The sequence below is a fragment of the Acipenser ruthenus genome, chromosome 10 (genome assembly GCF_902713425.1).
Source record: "Acipenser ruthenus chromosome 10, fAciRut3.2 maternal haplotype, whole genome shotgun sequence".
In the NCBI taxonomy this organism is placed as follows: Eukaryota; Metazoa; Chordata; class Actinopteri; order Acipenseriformes; family Acipenseridae; genus Acipenser; species Acipenser ruthenus.
Window position 1 is genome coordinate 26598455 of NC_081198.1, and position 21789 is coordinate 26620243.

Consider the following 21789-nt stretch of genomic DNA (forward strand, 5'->3'; position numbering starts at 1 on the left):
GAGAGGGGTGAGCCTTTGTCCCGAGAGCCAGAGAGGGGTGAGCCGCTGTCCCGAGAGCCAGAAGGGGAGGAGCCGCTGTCCCGAGAGCCAGAAGGGGAGGAGCCGCTGTCCCGAGAGCCAGAAGGGGAGGAGCCGCTGTCCCGAGAGCCAGAAGGGATGGAGCCGCTGTCCCGAGAGCCAGAAGGGATGGAGCCGTCGTCCCGAGAGCCAGAGAGGGGTGAGCCGCCGTCCCGAGAGCCAGAAGGGGAGGAGCTGCCGTCCCGAGAGCCAGAAGGAGAGGAGCTGCCGTCCCGAGAGCCAGAAGGGGAGGAGCTGCCGTCCCGAGAGCCAGAGAGGGGTGAGCCGCCGTCCCGAGAGCCAGAAGGGGAGGAGCCGCCGTCCCGAGAGCCAGAAGGGGAGGAGCTGCCGTCCCGAGAGCCAGAATGGGGGCCGCTGCCGTCGCCCAGAGAGGGGGAGCCGCTGCCTTCGCCCAGAGAGGGGGAGCCCGAATGTCCACAGCCCGAGAGGGAGGAGCCCGAACGTCCACAGCCCGAGAGGGAGGAGCCCGAACGTCCACAGCCCGAGAGGGAGGAGCCCGAACGTCCACAGCCCGAGAGGGAGGAGCCCGAACGTCCACAGCCCGAGAGGGAGGAGCCCGAGCGGGAGGAGTCGGTGCGTCCACGGCCCGAGAGGGAGGAGTCGGTGCGTCCACGGCCCGAGAGGGAGGAGTCGGTGCGTCCACGGCCCGAGAAGGGGAAGCCCACAGGCCTAGGGCTGAAGGGACCTGTAGAGGGAGACGAGCTGCCGTTCCCGCCTCCGCCAGCAGAGGGAGACGAGCTGCCGTTCCCGCCTCCGCCAGCAGAGGGAGACGAGCTGTTGTTCCCGCCTCCGCCAGCAGAGGGAGACGAGCTGCTGTTCCCGCCTCCGCCAGCAGAGGGAGACGAGTTGCTGTTTCCGCCTCCGCCACTAGAGGGAGAGGGGCCGCCGTTCCCGCTTCCGCCAGCAGAGGGAGACGAGCCGCCGTTCCCGCCTCCGCCAGCAGAGGGAGACGAGCCGCCGTTCCCGCCTCCGCCAGCAGAGGGAGACGAGCCGCCGTTCCCGCCTCCGCCAGCAGAGGGAGACGAGCCGCCGTTCCCGCCTCCGCCAGCAGAGGGAGACGAGCCGCCGTTCCCGCCTCCGCCAGCAGAGGGAGACGAGCCGCCGTTCCCGCCTCCGCCAGCAGAGGGAGACGAGCCGCCGTTCCCGCCTCCGCCAGCAGAGGAAGACGAGTTGCCGCTCTCGTCTCCGCCAGCAGAGGGAGCCGGGCCGCCGTTCCCGCCTCCGCCAGCAGAGGGAGCCGGGCCGCCGTTCCCGCCTCCGCCAGCAGAGGGAGCCGGGCCGCCGTTCCCGCCTCCGCCAGCAGAGGGAGACGGGCCGCCGTTCCCGCCTCCGCCACCAGAGGGAGCCGGGCCGCCGTTCCCGCCTCCGCCACCAGAGGGAGCCGGGCCGCCGTTCCCGCCTCCGCCACCAGAGGGAGCCGGGCCGCCGTTCCCGCCTCCGCCACCAGAGGGAGCCGGGCCGCCGTTCCCGTCTCCGCCTCCCGAGGGTCCGCTGCTGCTGCCGTCGCCTCCCGAGGGTCTGCTGCTGCTGCCGTCGCCTCCCGAGGGTCCGTTGCTGCTGCCGTCGCCTCCCGAGGGTCCGCTGCTGCTGCCGTCGCCTCCCGAGGGTCCGCTGCTGCTGCCGTCGCTTGGGGTCTTCGGGGATCCTGCTTCGCCTGGGGTCGCTACACTATGGCCGGAGCCCCACGGAGGGGAGTTGCTGGCCATGAAGAGGGGGAGGGAGGTCAGGAGACCAGCTCCCCCAGCGGCACTTTCGCGGCAAGATGGTGTGTGGCCGGAGCCCCGGAAGAGGGAGCTGCTGGCCACGAAGAATTGGGTGGTGCCGAACGTCCCACCATGGCCACCCCCATGGACACTGTGCTTCCCCCTCTTCCGGGACTGAGACTGAGGGGGGAGGTGGCCATTTAGGCCATGTTGTGCTTGGCACAAGGGGGGGGATATGTGACGGGGTACTGCCCCGTCTTTATGATCATGGTTGGGACTGGCAGGGAGGGGGTTAAAATTCCTCCCTGCCAGGAAAACATGTGAGAATGTGGCTGGAGCCCTAATTGACTAATCAGTAATTATTGAATAATTGGGCTCCAGCCACAGGGGATAAAAGCCAGGGGAGAGGCCCTGGCTGGGAGAGAGTTGAAGGAGAGTTCTGGAAGGAGAAGAAGAGTGTTTTGTTTGTGCTGTGTTTTCTGTTCCAGTGAAGGCAACGCCCAGCCTGGAAGCTTTATTTTGTAAGTTTTTGTTTTGTGGTTGTATTTTGTGTTTGAAACCTTTTTGTTTGGCCCTTGTGCCTATTTATTTTGTATTTTTGTTTATTAAAACTTTATTTTTGAACTTTAAAACTGTCTCTGAGTCTCAAACCTCGGTCCATCCTGTCACAGGTGCCTTTAAAGACTGTGGCCTTCCTCAAGTGTGTTTCCATTGCCTGATCAAGCTAAATCTAGCAGCCCGAGAATCACACCAGGATTGGAAGATGTTGATGATTCATCATGACCTCGTAAGGTCAATGTGTCGGTTTTTAGACACTTCTTCATTGTTCTTCTTTATGGCATTTCGGTAAGCAGTGCTAAGCTGGACAGCGATATTCACTCTCCTTAACATACCTAGATGTATTTCACATGTCTTCTGAACTCTTGAGTTCTCATGTTTTTTTGATTTAGAGGAGAGATGTTGCAGGTCTGTAACTCTGGTTCTTGACAGTGCTGCATCAGTGTCACCCCGAGCCTTAGCAAAAAGGAGGCAAGGAAAGCAAAATAGTGCATTGTTGTTTTCTTGCATAACCCCATGACCTAAGCTTACACCACGACTCGTTAAAGGTTATAGTATACGCCTGTCCTCTGTCACTATTCACCTGTACTAATTTAATGGAGGTCTGCTTGGTCCCAACCTTTTGATCTGCAGTTTCTGCACTTCCTCCATTGTAGCAATTATTAGTAAGCAAAGATTCTACTGTATTCATGTCTTCTTTTTTTGATTAACTTAGAATATTAAAACCTGGCAATATAGCAAAAAAAAGAAGAAAAAACTAAAACCCACCGAATGTACTCAAATTGAAGTGTGGGTTTATTTAAATTGAAGTTGTCCCTGAATCTAAATCAATCCAAAGTTCAAAGACCAAGAGCAGGAAAAAAATAAGTCACAATTAAGGCCAAAGGAAAAACAAACAACAAAAAAACACTAATTAACAATGAAGTAGACCGATCAGCTACAGACAAACAGTAAAAAATAGTAATTTAAAACACCTAGAAAAAGAAATGCCTGACTCGGCTATTAACAAGATTACAAAATAATAATCTAAAATAATATTATAATAATAAAATTAGCCAAACACAGCAGCCTCGGGAGAAAAAGGGTCAGACGGTGAAAAATAAAGGCAGATTAAAACTGTGAAAAGAACAATGTTGAACAAATAAGACAAATAACGTTAAAGTTAGAAGAAGTTAGATAAAGATAATTAGACTTGTGAATTTAATATTTAAACAGCTTAAACGTTTTCTCTTTTCGCAAAGTAACACACTATGCAAGACTGAGAAGAGACAAAGTCGTGTTGCTCATATTTATAGCATTTGTTATCTTGGCACATGCGCGCTGATTGTCTGATCACCGTGTTCGCTAAACGGCTGCGCTCCATCCGGCAGCTGGCTGCTACTGCGCATGTGCACGCCGGATTTGGGGAGTGTGCACAGCCTGGCTTCAGCTCATTAAACAGATGGGATGAACGGCATTGTTGATGTGCCAGTGTCACGTGAGAGGGGGAAATGAAACACATGTCACCCAGAAGAAGGGAAGCACAATTCATTAATAACAGACTGGGGGTTCGGCGAGCAAGTGAACACTGTTAACCGGCTGCCCCTGGTTTATTTATTTTCTTCCTTTCTATACACCTGCCCAGGGACTGCCAATTATCTCATAGCTAAATCTGGGTGCAATGCATCTTATGACATGTCATAAATGTTAAAAATTGTACATTGTCTCTGTCAAATAAATACATAAATAAATTGATACATCTCTGGGAAAGAGATTAGGTTGTTTTCCTGACTAAGCAACACTTTGTGTGTGGAGTTCCTTCTACAAGACAAGAAACTTCTTTGTCCTCAGTGTTGAAATGAGTTTTGTTTCACATTGTCATATCACAGAGGTTTGTGTGGTCTCCCTGCAGATGATAAAAGTATAAACATCTCCTAATGGTCCCATTCAAGGAATAACCGTGTGCTGATTGTTGATTGTTAGACCAGAAAATACTTCCTAGTTAAGTAACCATCAATAGCACACTTTCCTTATTCCCATTCTCTATTATCCACTCCATGTCCAGTGCATGCATTAACCAGCACTAACTAATTCCTGGGATCATTAAAAAGATTTGGGATGGGAGACCGTACCAGACTCTGGGATCTAAGAATGTGAATACAGAACAATTTGAACATTGGAAACATTCAGAAAAACTTTGTCAAAACGTTTGTCAAAGAACTGTATATGTTTATTTTAGTCTTCCAATATGTACTACGGTTGAGTGTTACATAGTTAGAGATGGATAGATAGACAGCATGATGTATAAAAAGAAAACAATAAATAGTTTCAAATAGTAGATGATATGGTGACAGAAACATAGCTAGTTAAAGTCTTGACCATTTCTTTGACAACTAATTACAAATATAAGAAAGCTATGGTTGTTGGTCCCTCAGGAGCCGAGTTTGTGCAACATAACACCAGGCAGCTGACCCGTGTGTACCCCAGCGGCATGCGGACAGACTCCTCCAACTATAATCCCCAGGATATGTGGAACGTGGGCTGCCAAATAGGTAAGAACTGTGAGACGAGTGGACCATGAAATTGTTTCCATCCACACAGACTGATTGAAGTAGGGCTTAACAAAATCAGAATCGTGGTTTGATTGACCCACATGAACACAGGCAATAATCGAATCTCTGATTAAGTCACATGGAAAAGCTTGGTCTATCAGAGAAAATGAAAAAGTCAAGTTGTATGTACACTCTGCAGCTGCCCAACATGATGAGCACGCTCTCGTTCCAAGGGATGAATGACCTCATTCACACTTGCTATTTAAGGCCACCACTAGATTTAGGTCGCCGTTTCGATGCAGCCCAGGGCCTGCAATCCAGGACCAGGGCCAGCCTTTACATATATATGAACACAAAGCAGACTTAGGCCACCTTTTCATAACACATGACTGGATAAATTTTACAACAGGGAACTATTTGTAATATTTGAAGTAAAAAAAAAAGTTTGTTTTATTGATTTAACTTACTTAAAATATGAAAGTGTAACAATTTTTATTTTCACTATAATATTTCAATTATTGTGGTTGTTATTGTTAATGTTATTCTACTGGCGCTAGAGCAGTGGTTTATTATGTATCGTGCATGTTGTTGAGCAAAGTGTATTTCATATATGACGGTGTATTGCTGTATTTAGATTAGGGCGCTTCCGTTAATGACGCTGCCATAGCTACATGTGGAATGGGTTTTGTTATAGCCATATGTTGGGTAATCTTCCAAGAGAAGGGGTAATATCAGTCTTTACTTGTAATGGTTAGGGACTAGAGAATAATAATGACAATGATAATAACAAGTAAACAACAGAATAGTTTAACGATCGTGCCATGTCTTTCCTTAGGAGGGAGCAGTAGTACTGTTAGGTGGTTAGTCATAAGCTTGTCTTGTGAATGTCAGTCCTTGTGTACAACCTGTTAGTCATTTGCAATTTGAGTGAATCCATTCCGAAAATAAATATTTATAGCTGTCAACACTAGCAAGTTGCTGTTTCCTGCATTCTAAATACCTCCTTGTTCTTGAGATAATAATGTGATTGTGGATGGGGGTAAGCTCGGACCGTCACCCCGTTACACACCATAACATTACGTCAAAATAGTCAATAATATGTTATTTTTTTAATATATATCATAAAATTGCTACTGTGCAATTAATATTAATAAGAAACATCTGCCACAAATCAAGGATTACTGTATCTCCCGGTAGCTCTTCCATTCTGAGTGCAGGCTATTGTTCCATTTAAAAAAAAAAAGAAAACAAAAACAAAACAATTCGCCACATTTTAGGCCTGCTTTTCTGTCACATTGTGAACACGCAAATGCGCCTTAAACCGCAAATGTGAACAGGGTTGCAGACCTAAGTATGTGGCGGCCCTAGGCCAGCACAGTACGGGGTCTAATTGATGAGGAAGGACATTTTGTAAAAAGTAGGGATGCACCGAATCCAAAAGATTCGGCCGAACCGAATACTTAACAGGGTTTCCGCTAGGAAAAAACGTAGCCCGTCATAGTGACCTGTTACTAAAATTTTTACTGGTCACCACACTAAATGAACCGGTTATGTCCACGCTACACGTATTGAGAGGAACGGTAGTTCCTCTGACAAGTTAGAAAAACTTGTTTGAAACTACCGAGGGTCTCTATACAGCTCAAAGAGTTTAGCTGTTTTTATCATGTTGCAGCGGCAAAACTAAATCACTTAGAATTACCATCTGTACCAGTATCAAAAGTCTGAAACTTTCTTACCTCAAATGTGAAAACGTACATACCTCTTATACACAATGAGATATAAGTCAAACTAAGGTAAAATAATTATTCTTCTTCTGTCGACTTTTTAAGGGTCTGTAGCGACTATTCAAACAGAAAAGCTAAATAACTGGACATCTACCAATCATGTGATTCCACATGTTGGTCAACGTCAAAACATACCAGGGTGTGCAAGCAGTTTGATATCCGCACCATTTATATTAAACAAATTATTTATGTTTTAAAACAGCACATATCGCAGGAGGATGGAGGGAAAAAAAAAAAACACCTTAGCCCGCTGCGCCACTGCTCAGTTGTTGAAATGCGTTCATTTTCTAAGCTTACATCCAAGCCTGACCAGCTTTCGCTGAAAACCTGAAGGTGCTGCTCGATTCTAGAAATTTTCGATTTCCTGTTTGAAAATTTCTAGTTTCCTGTCTGTTTGGTAGATACCATAGAATGGAATTGCACACAAGAGTGGCATGTAGCTTCCTTCTCTAAATCTCTGAACTCTAATAAATTGTAGTTCCTCGTTTAATTAAAAATAAATAAAAGGAATAATTTATTTGGTAGAAATAAATACATGATTTAAACAAATGCATAGAGGAATAAATACATTTAGAAATAAATATTTTTAAATAAATAAATAAATAAATGTAGAAATGAATACATGTTTATATTATAAATGTATAAATAAATTAATAAATAGCAAGCTAGAAAACTACATGTCATATTAATTTATTTGGCTGATGAGTTTATCCACAGCAATTGACATTTATATACCTATATAAAAAGTACAAGTTTCATGTAAAAAAAAAAATCTATCTATCTATCTATCTATATATATATATATATATATATATATATATATATCTATCTATATATATATATATCTATATATATATATATATATATATATATCTATATATATATATATGTACCCAAGTGTCCCTCGTAAAGAAACTTTAGAAGCTTGTCAAAAAGCACTAGATAATAGACTAGATAAATCAATACCTACAGCAGAGGTACTGAACATGATCAACATAGTTTTAGAAAACAGTTATTTTACATTTGTTGATAAGAATTACAAACAAAACGATGGTACCGCAATAGGATCTAATTAGGAATGCATTTTGCCAGTACATACATGGGGAAATGGGAAGAACAATTACTTAGAAAATCAGAAAGAGAACCTTTAAAATACATTCGGTTTGTAGATGATATTTTTGGGGTTTGGACACATGGAGAAGAATCTCTTTTCCAGTTTCATAAAATGGCAAATGAAATACACAGTAATATTAAGGTGGACCTTCGATGGACAAGGAAAGAAATAGAATTTTTAGATACCATAGTAAAACTTGAAAAAGGTTCAATTGAGACTGACCTCTTCTGTAAACCTACTGACATGCACCAGTATTTACACATGTCCTCTGCACATCCGATACACACTAAAAGGGCAATCCCAAAGGGTCTAGGAATAAGAATACGAAGAATATGCTCAAAAGAAAGTGACTATGTAAAACAAAGAAATGTATTAAAAACAAATCTTAAAAAAAGAGGATACAAAGAAAGAATTATAGAGACGGAGTTAAGAAAAGTGGATTATTATTATTATTATTATTTGTTTACTTAGCAGACGCCTTTATCCAAGGCGACTTACAGAGACTAGGGTGTGTGAACTATGCATCAGCTGCAGAGTGACTTACAACTACGTCTCACCCGAAAGACGGAGCACAAGGAGGTTAAGTGACTTGCTCAGGGTCACACAATGAGTCAGTGGCTGAGGTGGGATTTGAACCGGGAACCTACTGGTTACAAGGCCGTTTCTTTAACCACTGGACCACACAGCCTCATAAACTAAAAAGAGATGATCTACTAGATTATAAAAATAGAGATAAAAAGGTCAAAAGAGTCCCATTAATAATGACTTACTCTAAACTTTTGCCCAATATTTCTAAGATAGTTTGGAAACACTTGCGGATTCTACATAATTCAAAAAAATTAAAAAAAGTATTTCTTAAGGCCCCAGTTGTAGCATTCAAAAGAGAAGCTAATTTAGGTGATATTTTAGTTCACAGTAAACATAAAAGAATAATTGACAAAATAGGTTCTACTAACATATGCACTAGTAGATGTAAAGTGTGTAAACACATAGACAAACGTAAAAATATAATTAAACATAAGAACACCACATATCCACTAAAAACTAATACCTACTGTAAAAATAGCAATGTTGTTTATGGAATAGCCTGTGAAAAATGTGATGAAATCAAATATGTTGGAGAGACTGGAACTACTTTATATAAAAGAATTCAGAACCACCTTTCATTAATTAGAAATAAAAAAATGAATGAACCAATAGTACAGCACTTCACCAGTCAGGGACATGACATAAATGATGTAAAGTTTGTAGTATTAGAACAGCTCAAATTAGACAATGCGACATATAGAAGAATAAAAGAAAGTAAATGGATAAATAGACTGAACACGATTATGCCAGCGGGACTCAACAGAAAAGAATGAACTAATTAACTTCAATAAATATATAACATTTAAATAAATAAACAAAATTCATTCAAAAGTTGTGCATGCTGATGCGCTGGGGAGGCCAAATCTAGACTGATCCTCAGAGCCAGCATTGCATGACATAATAAAAATATAAGTTTATGTAAAGTAGTGTTAATTAGAATTAATACAGATTCAAAGATAGAAGTAAAAATGATGTCACAATATATAGAACACCATTACATCATGTAAGAATGAATAAATCATGAATTTGAATGTAAACAATAACAAGTAGTTGTCATGCCGTCAAAAACCTATAAATACCTCCAATGTTTGGATTCAAACACAGGCTCCCTTGAGAAAGATATGTACAACACGTTGGGCAGCTGGCTCTTTGAGCTAATATATATATATATATAAAATTAATAGCGCATCAAAGAAAGTCACCAAGGTTGAAACATATAATGGTAGTTACATTTACATTGCAATGTTTAAATCAATCTTTTAAAATGTAACAAACAAGGGTCATTTAAATGTGTTGGCTTAAGAAAGTAACAAGTAACAAGCAGTGGTTTACTGGGGAAGAACAGCGGGTAAATATGCCACATATGCCAATTGCTCATCTTCTTACTCGCTTTTTATGTATCTATGTTGAATAAGTAGCCTTGCATTTAATGGGTTAAATCACGTTGGATCGCTGATTTCTCTGCAGAAACGGCTGTTGCGTTTTTCTACATTGACAATGTTTTTGTATAGATTCAAAATTCTGTACACAATCCTTTCACAGTCATTTTTAATTAAACGCAAAATAAACTGTTCAATAATTTGTTTTCAAACGTTACTGATATTTTTACATATTTGCTGTGTAACGTCCAACTCAAACACAGTTATAGTTCTTAGCATAACTGAAAACTAAAAGCAGGTATTGTAGCGATCTCGGTTCCCGCAGGCAGGCGCATCACACAGAGCGAGATAATCCACACACAGGCGGAGGACGGGCACGAACCCGGGACCTCTCGCACTAAAATGTAGCGCCAATACCGCTGTACAAAAGAGCCGGCTCCCTTGCAAAGAGCGTATATCGGGCTTATGTCTTTGTGTGTGATTACGTCACCTACCAGCTCTACTGCTGCCTTCCCCCGTGCACGCTATAGTATATAGCCTTAAAACACTTTGTATTTAAGAGTAAAACTCAAGAGAAAATATAAACTGCACTTACGTTAAGCTTTCAGTGATTCTGCAGCTGTGTGAATTGTTCTAGCGTAAAATAGCATAAAATAAAAACAGCTCGGTCTTTCAATTATTTTGCTTTTGGTTCTTTTCACCTGGTCTTTTCACAAAGAAAGTGTCGGCTGGCCTTTTCAAAGTCAAAGTTGTTAATGTCTCTATTAAAACTGGCGATCCTCATCAAGCGTGTTACTTTTTCCTGTCAGACGACTTCTACTTGCATTTTGTATTCTGTTCTGTAGCGAGAATCCTCTCTCGGCCGGAACACTTGATACTGGGATAACTAAAGCTATTTTGTGCCATGTGATAAACAACTTTTAGCTGAGTAATCAGTGTGCTGCCTGATTATTGACTTGCTTTATCACAGTGCTTTTTCATAGTAGTTTGCTGCTTCAGTGTACGTATAGTTAAAATATGGTCGTTGCACTCGGCGTGTGCTACCAGGGAAGAAGCTTGCATATTAACTGAGCCTTTAGTAAATTCATTTTTACGTGCAGCTTTTATGCAAAACTGGCAAAATATTTTGTCAATGCCACCAACATTTTTGTGTCGCACCCACACAAACTTTTGTTCCCACTCAGGGTTGTACAATCTCTTTATTTTAGAAGGCTTTGTAGTAGGTTCGATGTCTCATGGCTCTTCAGGCACGCCCAGTTCTGTTTCCTTTTCACTTGCAGCTGTATTTGAAACCGCATTTTTGAAAAATGTTGCTATTAATAGCTGACGAGACATACCGACTCACATGTCTCCTCTCCACCGGCAGATTTTTCTTTCAATGAAAAAAAAAAAAAACGAGCGCGGGCTGAAGTAAATATGCACTTACGCGCCACAACTACAACTGTCTCTAAACTTTCGTTACGTAGGTAGTGAGCCACTCTTTAGCTGCCTCTCACACGTTTTGCTGCCAGTCACGTTGACTTCAGGCTTTTGTCTCTGCTGGTCAACGAGCTTTTAAAACGGTCTCTGACCGGTATTTGGCAAACCCCAAAACTGGGCAATTCGCGGATTGCCCGGTCAAGGTCCAAAATGAATCACACAGATCTTTCATTGTCACGATTAAAGAGCTTGTTTGACCCGCCTCCCTCATTCATAAAAACGACACAGGAAGTCCGGTTTCAGAAAATAGGCATATATTTAAAAATATATATTTTTATGACGACATGACTATATACAATATTTAATGAGATATATAAGAATAATTTATTTTAAACAAATTATTAAAATTGATATACGTATTATGTACTTAACTTACACTCAGTTGAGTACACGCTCCAACTCTTAGATCACAAAACACTGTCAAACGTGAATCAGCTAATCATTCACGTTCCACCCAGTAACTGCATCCATCTCTGATTGGACAGTTCAATACAACTGCTTAACACACATATATGTAACAGATAGGCTTCAGTGAGTTACAGGAAAACTATTCCATCTAGGGTTTCTGTGATGTCATAAATTACGAGACCGAAGATTATTATTTTTTTTAACGTATTCTCATTTTGTTGATAATTAATGAACCTTTCTGTACTGTGGGTGTTGATGAGTGATTGAAAACGAGATATTTTGTGTTTGAATTGAAAGTGATGGTCTCGAGGAGTCAAATGGGTCAAAGTTCACGTATATTTTCCTCTAGAGGAATTATCTCTTTTTGACGTCACTACTGTGGTATTATGCCTTTTTTTTTTTTTAAGAATGGCTCAGGGTGTAAATACAGCCTTCATCCATGTATAATATAGATAAATAAATAATCTGTGTGTATTATTAGACATCATGTCGCTAAAATGTTCATCTCAGTCACCCTAGTCTCTGTGTTCATATTCCAGTTGCTCTGAACTTCCAGACAGCAGGTATGGAGATGGACCTCAATGATGGCCTCTTCAGCCAGAATTGCCGCTGTGGATACGTCCTGAAGCCCAAATTCCTGAGGGGCTGGGAGAGGTTTGACCCGGAGAACCCCCGTGGCTTGGAAGGGTACATGCCCCTTCGCCTCTCCATACAGGTACGAGGGACACCCCGTGGCTTGGAAGGGTACATGCCCCTCCGCCTCTCCATACAGGTACGAGGGACACCCCGTGGCTTGGAAGGGTACATGCCCCTCCGCCTCTCCATACAGGTACGAGGGACACCCCCTGGCTTGGAAGGGTACATGCCCCTCGGCCCTCTCCATACAGGGACATTCTGGGAATACAGTGGGTGAACCTGATCGGGCTGTCTTCATTACTGGAACATTACAGAATTAGATATTGTTTAAGTTCCTTTATTATTGTTACTTAGGAAGCAACACATTTCACATTTAAAAGATTATTTAAATAGTGGTTGATCTAATTAATAAAGGGTCCAAGGTCTGTAAAAATACGAACAACTCGAGATTCATATTTTATTGACTTAAATGACAATAGTAGATCCCGTTGTTTGGATCAGTTGAATAAACGGTGTGTATACAGTATCTATGAGGCCTGGAGATTACAAGATGCTTTGGGTTAAAGGAGTGTGACGATGACGTCAACATACATACCTACCTACAAAATAATTTTTCATATACGGATCCTACATATGTCAATATAACGGCAAGTCATAAGTAGGTCAATGTTGTTGAAGTTTTTAGGTGAACAAACTTGGCAGTTAAGAATACATCTTATTGGCACCATTATCACTTCTCCTTTTTCTTGAGTTGAACATCTTTTGCTTCTCTTTGTTAATTTGGGATTTGAGTGGACAGCAGCTCCCCACAGTGAACAAACCAGTCACTTTAATAACACGTTCTATCCTCTTGACCCCCCCCCCCCGGTTCACAGATAATCAGCGGACAGCAGCTCCCCAAAGTGAACATTAAGGAGGGCTCCATCATCGACCCACTAGTGAGAGTGGAGATCCATGGAGTACCAATGGACCAGGCCAAACAGGAGACGAAATACATTGACAACAACGGTGAGAGCGTTCCCTTATAATAGGGGTGGAACAGGAAAACCAGAGAAGCACTTGAGGGTCGTCCCGAATAACAGACATAGCCGATTCCCACCCCTAGTGCAGGGTCACATGTTCCTAGATTACAGGTCAAAACCTATAGACACGTTTTCCTCTTTTCAACACTGTATATGGGAAGCTCTAGAGGTGTTGGAGAAACCAACAGCGGTGTAATGCATTATAAATAGGGCTTCTGAGTTTCAGTTTTAACCAATAAAAAAAAAAACCAATAAAATTGGTATATAGCCAATAAACAGGAAAAAAATGGAAGTGGTTACTCATGACCTCCTTCCTGACTCGTATCTATCACTGATTCGTTCTGAATACTTTAAACCCTTCCACACTACTGAGTGGCAGCAAATTCTACAGACTCTGCTTGCGAGACTACAATTACAGTAGAAGGCTTGCTTGCAGGATTTAAAGCTATATTACAGTTAGATAGTGAGTGCAAGTACTGTCGAGTTACTACTATTGTGACAGAAAAAAAAAAAAAAAGAAGCATTTTGGTAAGTAACCGAAAACAATAATTTCAGACATTTTATAAAAAGCGAACCCCCCCCCCCCCAAAAAAAAACAACAATTTACATAAAACTCGAACATGAAAGCAATAAAAACCAAAACACAGAAGCCCTATTTATACAGCATCTTCTCATTTTTATCTCTACAGGATTTAACCCTGTGTGGTATGAGACCCTTCAGTTTACTGTCCATGTCCCTGAGCTGGCTCTAGTGCGCTTTGTCGTGGAGGATTATGATAAGACCTCGAAGAATGACTTTGTGGGGCAGTACACTCTTCCTTTCATGAGCATTCAGCAAGGTAAGCAGCCTGCTGGTGCAGCATCAATTCAAAGTGATTTATTTGACCATTTTCCTGTCTATAACAGCTTCTGGACAGGCGTAGTTCAATCAGATACTTGTAACTGGATGGGCACTGATGGTCTGAATGGCCTCCTGTCGTTCATAACATTTCTTATGAGTAGGCCTATTTAAAGCTGATTCAGTAATAAAAACAAAGAGTAGAACTCTTTAAAAAAAAAAGGAAAAGAAAATGAAAGAACTGCTGTGGTTTGAGAGCACTTTTCAATTGCTACTGGAAAATGCTTACATGCAGGATCATGTGTATTATGGTTGGTGCATTAAAAGGTTGAAGCTAGTGCTATATATGTGTTTTAAACAAATTCAATTTGAACATTCTAGAAACAAAATATGTTATTCACTGGGTACAGTTGCCCCCTAGTTCATGTATTCAGAAATGAAACACTTTTGCTTACTGTTCAACATTTTGGAATATTTTACTCTAGTCTATATCATGTGTAGTTCCATTTCAGGTTTAAAGGGCGGAACTAAATGAATAAGTGCTTTTTAACCTGGGAAGAGGTTTAGTTGGTTCAACTTAATTATGGTAGAAAGACCTGGACTGAAAGTGCAAATGTGATTTTGTCTTTCAGGATATCGCCACATCCATCTGCTTTCAAGGGACGGGACCAGTATATCTCCTGCCTCGCTCTTTGTGCACATAAGGATCACTGACCTTGCATAATGTGGACAAGCCCCTCTACACCCGTCAGGAATGAACCCCTAACAGCATGAGAACCTTCCCCAGCATGACAGTGTGAACGAGTGGCCACTGCACTAATATATGAGTTGGGGCTCAAAGATTTCCTGAAAACATTAAAAGGCATGCTGTATTATCACCACCAAAAACAACAGCCCAGAAGCATTGCTTTTATCTTATTCCTTGCAACACACTGTAGTGTTTCTCTTACCACGGTTAACGCTGCTGGAATACCTCACAGACATTTGGGGGAATTTGGATTTGAAATCCAATTGTTTGACCGCATTTGAATCTGCAGACATAACTTGTCACCAAAAACTGCATGCATATGAAATATTACTGTTAAAAATAATTAAGCAAAATGTAAATGCATATTCCATATATATGAATAACACAGACAAGGATTGTATTTGACATAAAAGGGCTGACTATCTCTGGTAACTACTTTTGTGTTGCAGTAATCAATTAGTAGCTTTTTAACCCAAGACACTGTGAACATTAACTTTGTGGCCTATATTTTGTTAAGAAGTTACTCAATGGTTGTTTGCATATAGCTTAAACATAGAGAGGATTCCCCAAATTCTTCCAGTTCTACTTTACCTATCCTGTTTTGTAAGGGTTAGAGGTTAGGGTTAGGGTTAAGTGTACAGTTTTTGCTGCTTGTATTAGTATTATATTTTTTTATACTTTGCTCTTATTGAAAAAAAATGTTATTGCTTTTAATATTTTATTAATGGGAACTTATAATCTTATTTTGTTACACATTCTTTGCATTTGCTGGTATTTATTCCTGTCCATGTGTTAGCATGTTTGCATTTATGTATGTATATACATACGCCATACCTTACAAATAAATATGAAGCTTTCCAAGAGAATAAAAACTGAATGCTTTTGAAGAGGCTGTGTATATTGTTTCAGAAGAGGGCCTAATTAAAAACTGGAACAAAACACAAAGTAATTGACATGGGAACTGTGAGGCTTGTGGCCCAAAAAGTTAGAGATGAGGGACTGGAAATGTGTGTAAAGCAATGATAAATGCTAATTCACTGTAAACTGGTAAGCATGAAGGAACTGGGGGACCAAACACATTATTGGTCGTTGTTGAGGAACTGGGAGGCAGTTTGGTCAAGTGGCTACAGAGACAGAGATAGCATTGTTTGGTGGTTAAAACAAAAAAATCTGAGAGTGAGGAATACTGTTTCTCATACTTTCTTCAGGATTCAATGTAACTCATTGCATAATTGTTTGAGCCATTTCATTTTTTAACATCTTTTACGAAGGTCCCATGGTACTCACATCACAGCCCAGAATGGGTGAAAGACTTTCTAATGTACCAGGTTAGACATATTACCATCTCCAGTGTGGTATGTTTCAGGCCCTTCTAAACTGTGCCACTCTCTCTGGCTGATTCCTCACCCCTCCTGCTCCCCTGAGCCCTGTCTATTCACTGCTGCCCCTCGAGCATGGCCTGCTGCAGTGGGACAGTGTGAGGCCCGGGGTCCTTCCCCACCCCCTGGCTGAGGTCCTGGTTGTCTGCTCGATCAGGGTGGTGTCTCTGGAGGTGCTTGACTACCTGGAACCTCTGCTTAGCACGGTAGCTGCAGTGCAGGCAGTAGAATGGGTGCTGTTTGGTGTGGGTGAGGTAGTGGTGGCGCAGCCCAGCAGCCCAGCGGAAGGCCCGTTGACAGACACGGCAGACATAGGGGCGTTCCTCACTGTGCTTCTTCATGTGGGTCTTCAGAAGGAAGCGTGTCTTGAAGCCCTTTCCACACTGCTCACAGATGAAGGAGCGAGTCTCCCGATGGCGTGTTTCCTGGTGGACCCGCAGAGCATCTGCACGATTTGTGCAGTATTCACACTCCTCACAGCGGTACGGCTTAGCACCTGTACAGAAACATGAATGTGTTTCAACTACAGAACTACACACATACACACACACCTCTACTTACTCCTTATGATATTAATTGTAGTCTAATCCCTAAACAGAAAACAATGACTGAAAACCCCATCCCATCTTAATCACACCAGGCTAGTAAGCAGGACAGCTAGCTCTGCTCTTGGCAGACAAGCTCACCTGTATGCTTTGTCATGTGGTACTTCAGTTGGTTCACCCATTTGCACTTGTAGCCACATTCTGGACACAGATACTTCCGCTCGTCCTGGTGAGTCCTCATGTGATACTAAAACAGACACAGCATTTTATTACAGATGTATTTGTTTCCCTCATTTCCGGGGAGGTGGCAATAAAGTTCTAATATTACATATTACAATATATTTTGGCATCATTTTACATGACTTGAAAAAAGATATAAAACAAGTGTGACATTTACTGACCAATACTGAATTATAAACAGGATGGAAGGTATCCAATTAGTATTATTGACCAATACTGAATTATAAACAGGATGGAAGGTATCCAATTATTCACACATCTGTTAGTGACAGATCTTCATCTTCACATACAAGTTCTTAGACGGTCTTATTTACTGTGACGGGAGCACTATAGCTGAAAAAATGTACTATAAAACTGTTATAAATAAAAATGGTAAAGAAAAATAAATAAAAAAATGGTAAAAAAAAAAAAAAAAAAAAAAAAATGGTAAAAAAAAAAATCTGCTCAGGCAGAGATAGGGATGGGCATATGTGAACGCTTATAGGGATTGATCTGCTAAGGTAGAGATAGGGATGGGCATGTGTGAACGCTTACAGGGACTGATCTGCTCAGGCAGAGATAGGGAATGGCACGTGTGAACGCTTATAGGGACTGATCTGCTCAGGCAGAGATAGGGATGGGCATGTGTGAACGTTTATTCGTGTAATCAAATAGAACATTGTTAATCCTTTAGAACAGTGGTTCTCAAGTTTTTTTGTTCGAGGACCACCTGAATTATTATTTTTTGTTATCTCGACGGACCACACATAAACAGTATAGCTGACTGAAAAATAAGCACGTAAAAAAATCACTATAATACTATTTAGCCGAGCAGCTGTTTGAGTGGTGTGTGACTGGTGACGTCACGGATCAGGAAGTAAACGGAAACCAAACAATGGATGGAATGGCGGTGGTGAAGCTGAACGCTACGGCGCTCAGCGTATTTATTAAATGAATAAACAAAAGATTTAAATAAACTACAAACAAAAAGGCACAAGGGCCAAACAAATAAACAAATAAGTATCGTGCTGGTGTCAACCAGCACGCTTAGCAGTTATTTTTGAGTTTAGTTTTCTCTCTCCTCGCTCTCTCCCCTCTCACTCCTCATGCACTCTCCCCGAGGGTAGAGAGCTGCAGGTTTATATACAGTGACCATCTCCCGATTAGCAACAATTAATCAATGAATTAACTCGGGAGATGGTCACCGTCTGCACGAGTTTAATAAGGATGCGTGACTGTCAGCTAGCTAAATAAACCACTAGCTGATCAGTCACGTATCCTCACAGGGTTTTTAAAAATACAAAAACAATATCAAATACGTGGCGCTTTTATCCATGCCGCAAACAATAATACAAATAATAATAAAACAGTGCACAAATATATATAAGGACAGGACACTCCGCCATATACTATCAATGCGATGGATGGGCCTGTTTCTGTGAGCAAAGCTATTTTAAAATTGGAGTTTCAAAGAACAATTCTAGTTTACTTTTCACTAACACGAATTTGCCGACAGGGGAAAAAAACGGGCAGTTTTATTTTTAAATTGATAACTGCAGCAGAAATTGATTTATGTGAATTAATAATCTGTGACGTTACAATACATCCATGAGGTAGCGCCACAGTCAGAGCTACGAATCTCCAGCTGGTATAATCTTTATTTATAAAACTGAATGTTTGGATGCTGCTCGCTGATTGGCTGTTGAGGATTTTTTACCCTGCAGTTAAATAGTACAATGAACAATGGAACTTATTTTTGCCGAAGCACAGTTCAATTAATACATTATCAATACACAACATAAACAACTCGCAATAAATACACATTGTTGTGAGAGATCTTTTACAGTTTTTAAAAATGAGTGACATTCCTTTCATCACATTTGATTTTTTCAGAGGCATGACAGTAGAATGGCTAGAATTACAAGAAGCAAAACCAAGTGACACAAAGATTTACCAAGTCAACAACTTCATGAAATCAAAGAAAACTACAATTATTGGGCAGCTGGTGCTTTTATTGATTTGATTAAACAAAGAAATTTTAATTGATTTAAAAACAGTTTGTCTTGAAAATGTAAACGGTCTGTTACGAGAATTCTATGCTTCAGTGCGCAATTCGGCTTGTCACGAGTACTCAGTTTTGTTATGTTAGCCTCGGTGCTGGTCTCAATCGATCCTTATTCATGGTTTTTTATGTTTTATTTATTTGAAATAGTTCTCACCCATTTATCGTACTTGCTACGTGCTCTTACTGGACTTGTATAAGCATTTTCTTTCTTCTGTAGGGTAACTGCTCAGTCAAACTCTCCCTTATATGTAATCATATGTATGTATTGATCTCGTCTTTGCCTCCTTTTCTGTATCTTTTCATTATCAACATAAATACAAGATTGGCATTTTTTAATGCTTGGTCACTAACAAGGCTAACGTCAGCTCTGTTTACGGAGCGATTGAGACCGGCACGGAGGTTTCACTCATTTGAATTAATTAAGTGGAATGATATATAAACAAAATTATTTGTTTTAAAAAAAGAAATAACCTTTTTTAAATTGCATCTGTTTTATAAGCGGGATAACACTCCAGGGCTTGTGCGTTGTCTTGCATTAACATACAGCTTTGTTAGCTGAAGGTGCTTCGCTTCGTGCCTCCAACCCAACTACAGTTGTATGTTAATGCCCTGTGGTGCGTTATCCCTAACCTTACAGGCTACTGTGTTCGGTGCATGTGAGCGCAATACATGAAAACTCCCTGGTAAAGAATACATTTAGACACTCCAGCCTATATATATGACTGCAAGTTTAGACCTGTTTTTTAAATTGGAGATATTCTCCATGTATGTATTTTCTTCCTGCTTCTGTATCTGAGTTTTTAAGGTCTCAAATGTTGGGTTTGCAATGGGATCTATAAACTATGCTGTCGCTTCCTTTCCGTAATTATGTAACCTTTCCACGGACCACTTGAAGGGAGCTGGCAGACCACAGATTGAGAACCACTACTTTAGAAAATGACAAACTGTATACTCTGTCTTGTTTTGGAAATGACCTGAACACACCCATTAATCACAGTAAGCCTGCCGCTGCAGCCCAGCGTATTACTATAAATACATATTAAATCCATCATTATTTCTTTCTATGGCTCTAAATTATTCAATCATTCTTGATTAAATATCCTGACAGATATAAAATCAAGCGTTGTTAAAACAGTGGGTGATACCAGTATTGTATCTATGGGTAATGCAGAGAGCCAGCTCATAGCAGCTACTCTATCAGAGGTTCTGCTATGGCGCTATGCCAAAGGGGGATTAAGCTACGATTTTTAATTAAAAAAATTAATAAATGCAGGATACTCTATGAACGTTCATGAAGAGTTCTTTTTTATACCACATGTAGATTTTCCTGTTATTCCATTTTCATTACTCTTAATATACATTTTCACTGTTGACAGTTGTATTGTGGCATAGTAAGTGGCTCCTTAAAGCTCTTAGTACTGACAGCCATGTTACTGAGTGGTCCTTCAGAAGCTGCCATGCAATTCAGACTCTAAAACTTCAGATCCAGATGGGCTTGTCTGAGTGACACTGGCACGCCCGTTTACTGTGAATACTGCAGAACAGAGAGTGTGTGTGACACTGGCACGCCTGTTTACTGTGAATACTGCAGAATAGAGGGTGTGAGTGACACTAGCACGCCTGTTTACTGTGAATACTGCAGAAGAGTGTGTGAGTGATACTAGATTTGTGAAACTATTAAAACATGAAGATTGGCAAATATGTTTATAATGATAGAAATGAAATGCTTATATATGAGATTATCTGTGCAATATTGTATTATTATTTTAAAATAAAATACAGACTGTAATTCTCATGAATGAAAGGAAAGAATGTTGCCCTCCAAAAAATAAACAAAAAAACAACCATCAGGGTATGAAACCAGGATCACTCTGCTGCAGCAGTGTTCAGTTACCATCATGGGACGAGATGCTAGATGAGGAAAAATAGCTGTAAAACGTTGTACATGGTTTAAAATATATATAGAAATAAATAAGTGAAAACCTATTTTGTCTTTGCAGAATTTGATGGAGCCTACTGTAAATATTGCCTGCAATTTGGTAGAAAAACAGTAAAAAAATGCAGAGAAACTTGACAGGTTATACACAAGTCCTTTAAAAATCTGGGGTTCAGTGTTACAAAACAAAGAACGTCAAGAAAAATCCACAAAGTAGCAGTAATAGTTGGCAATGATTTTGTACCTGTGATGCAACAAACTAAAACACCTGTACATCAGGAGTTGGATTCAGCTTATAGAGAAAGAGTGGAAAAAACAGGCAGAAGCTATTTTTATATTTGAATAACTCCAGGTATTGCTTATTATAGTTGTACTCTTAGTATGTACTAGCAAATGTGTTCCAAACTGCACTGAAAGGAACATTTCCTTAAAGTATGTTATACATTTGTGGAGGTGAGGTGGGGTCACGGGGAACCTTTTCTGTATCTTGAATTTAGTGAACCAGTCAAGGCTAGATAAGCACCTGTTAATCATCAATTGATTGTGTTCACTGTTAAATAAAACCAAAATCCTACAAGTTATATGGTGCTTTTTTGTGTGTGTTTTGTGAGACGGGGAGGGGGCAAGTAGATTTTTCTAGCATTTGTATGCCTTTAAGGTATATTGAACCCTCAATAGACTTTTTAATGAAATTGCTTTCTGTCTGGCAGTGTGTCTGCATTTCAGAGAACATTTTAAGAGCCTGACTGTACAGGGTTTGTATAGGCTTTCACTTTCAA

General features: G+C 41.1%; 2 protein-coding genes across 3 annotated transcripts in view; one reads left to right on the forward strand and one right to left on the reverse strand.

Annotated features, from left to right (window-relative positions):
* Window positions 1-15425, forward strand: part of LOC117408797 (1-phosphatidylinositol 4,5-bisphosphate phosphodiesterase delta-4) — an 88937-nt gene extending 73512 nt beyond the window's left edge. Inside the window, exons 12-16 of the mRNA XM_034014114.3 lie at window positions 4754-4870; window positions 12162-12337; window positions 13134-13266; window positions 13970-14119; window positions 14751-15425. Of these exons, the coding sequence (XP_033870005.1) occupies window positions 4754-4870; window positions 12162-12337; window positions 13134-13266; window positions 13970-14119; window positions 14751-14842 (668 nt within the window). The 3' untranslated portion in view covers window positions 14843-15425. The remainder of the gene's footprint in view (window positions 1-4753; window positions 4871-12161; window positions 12338-13133; window positions 13267-13969; window positions 14120-14750) is intronic.
* Window positions 15426-15567: 142 nt separating this feature from the next.
* The window catches only part of znf142 (zinc finger protein 142), a 37051-nt gene continuing 30829 nt past the window's right edge, over window positions 15568-21789 (reverse strand). For both annotated transcript variants that reach the window (XM_059031985.1, XM_034924096.2), the window contains exons 8-9: window positions 16932-17037; window positions 15568-16741 (exon numbers count right to left, since the gene is read on the reverse strand). In XM_059031985.1, the coding sequence (XP_058887968.1) occupies window positions 16302-16741; window positions 16932-17037 (546 nt within the window). In that variant the 3' untranslated portion in view covers window positions 15568-16301. The remainder of the gene's footprint in view (window positions 16742-16931; window positions 17038-21789) is intronic.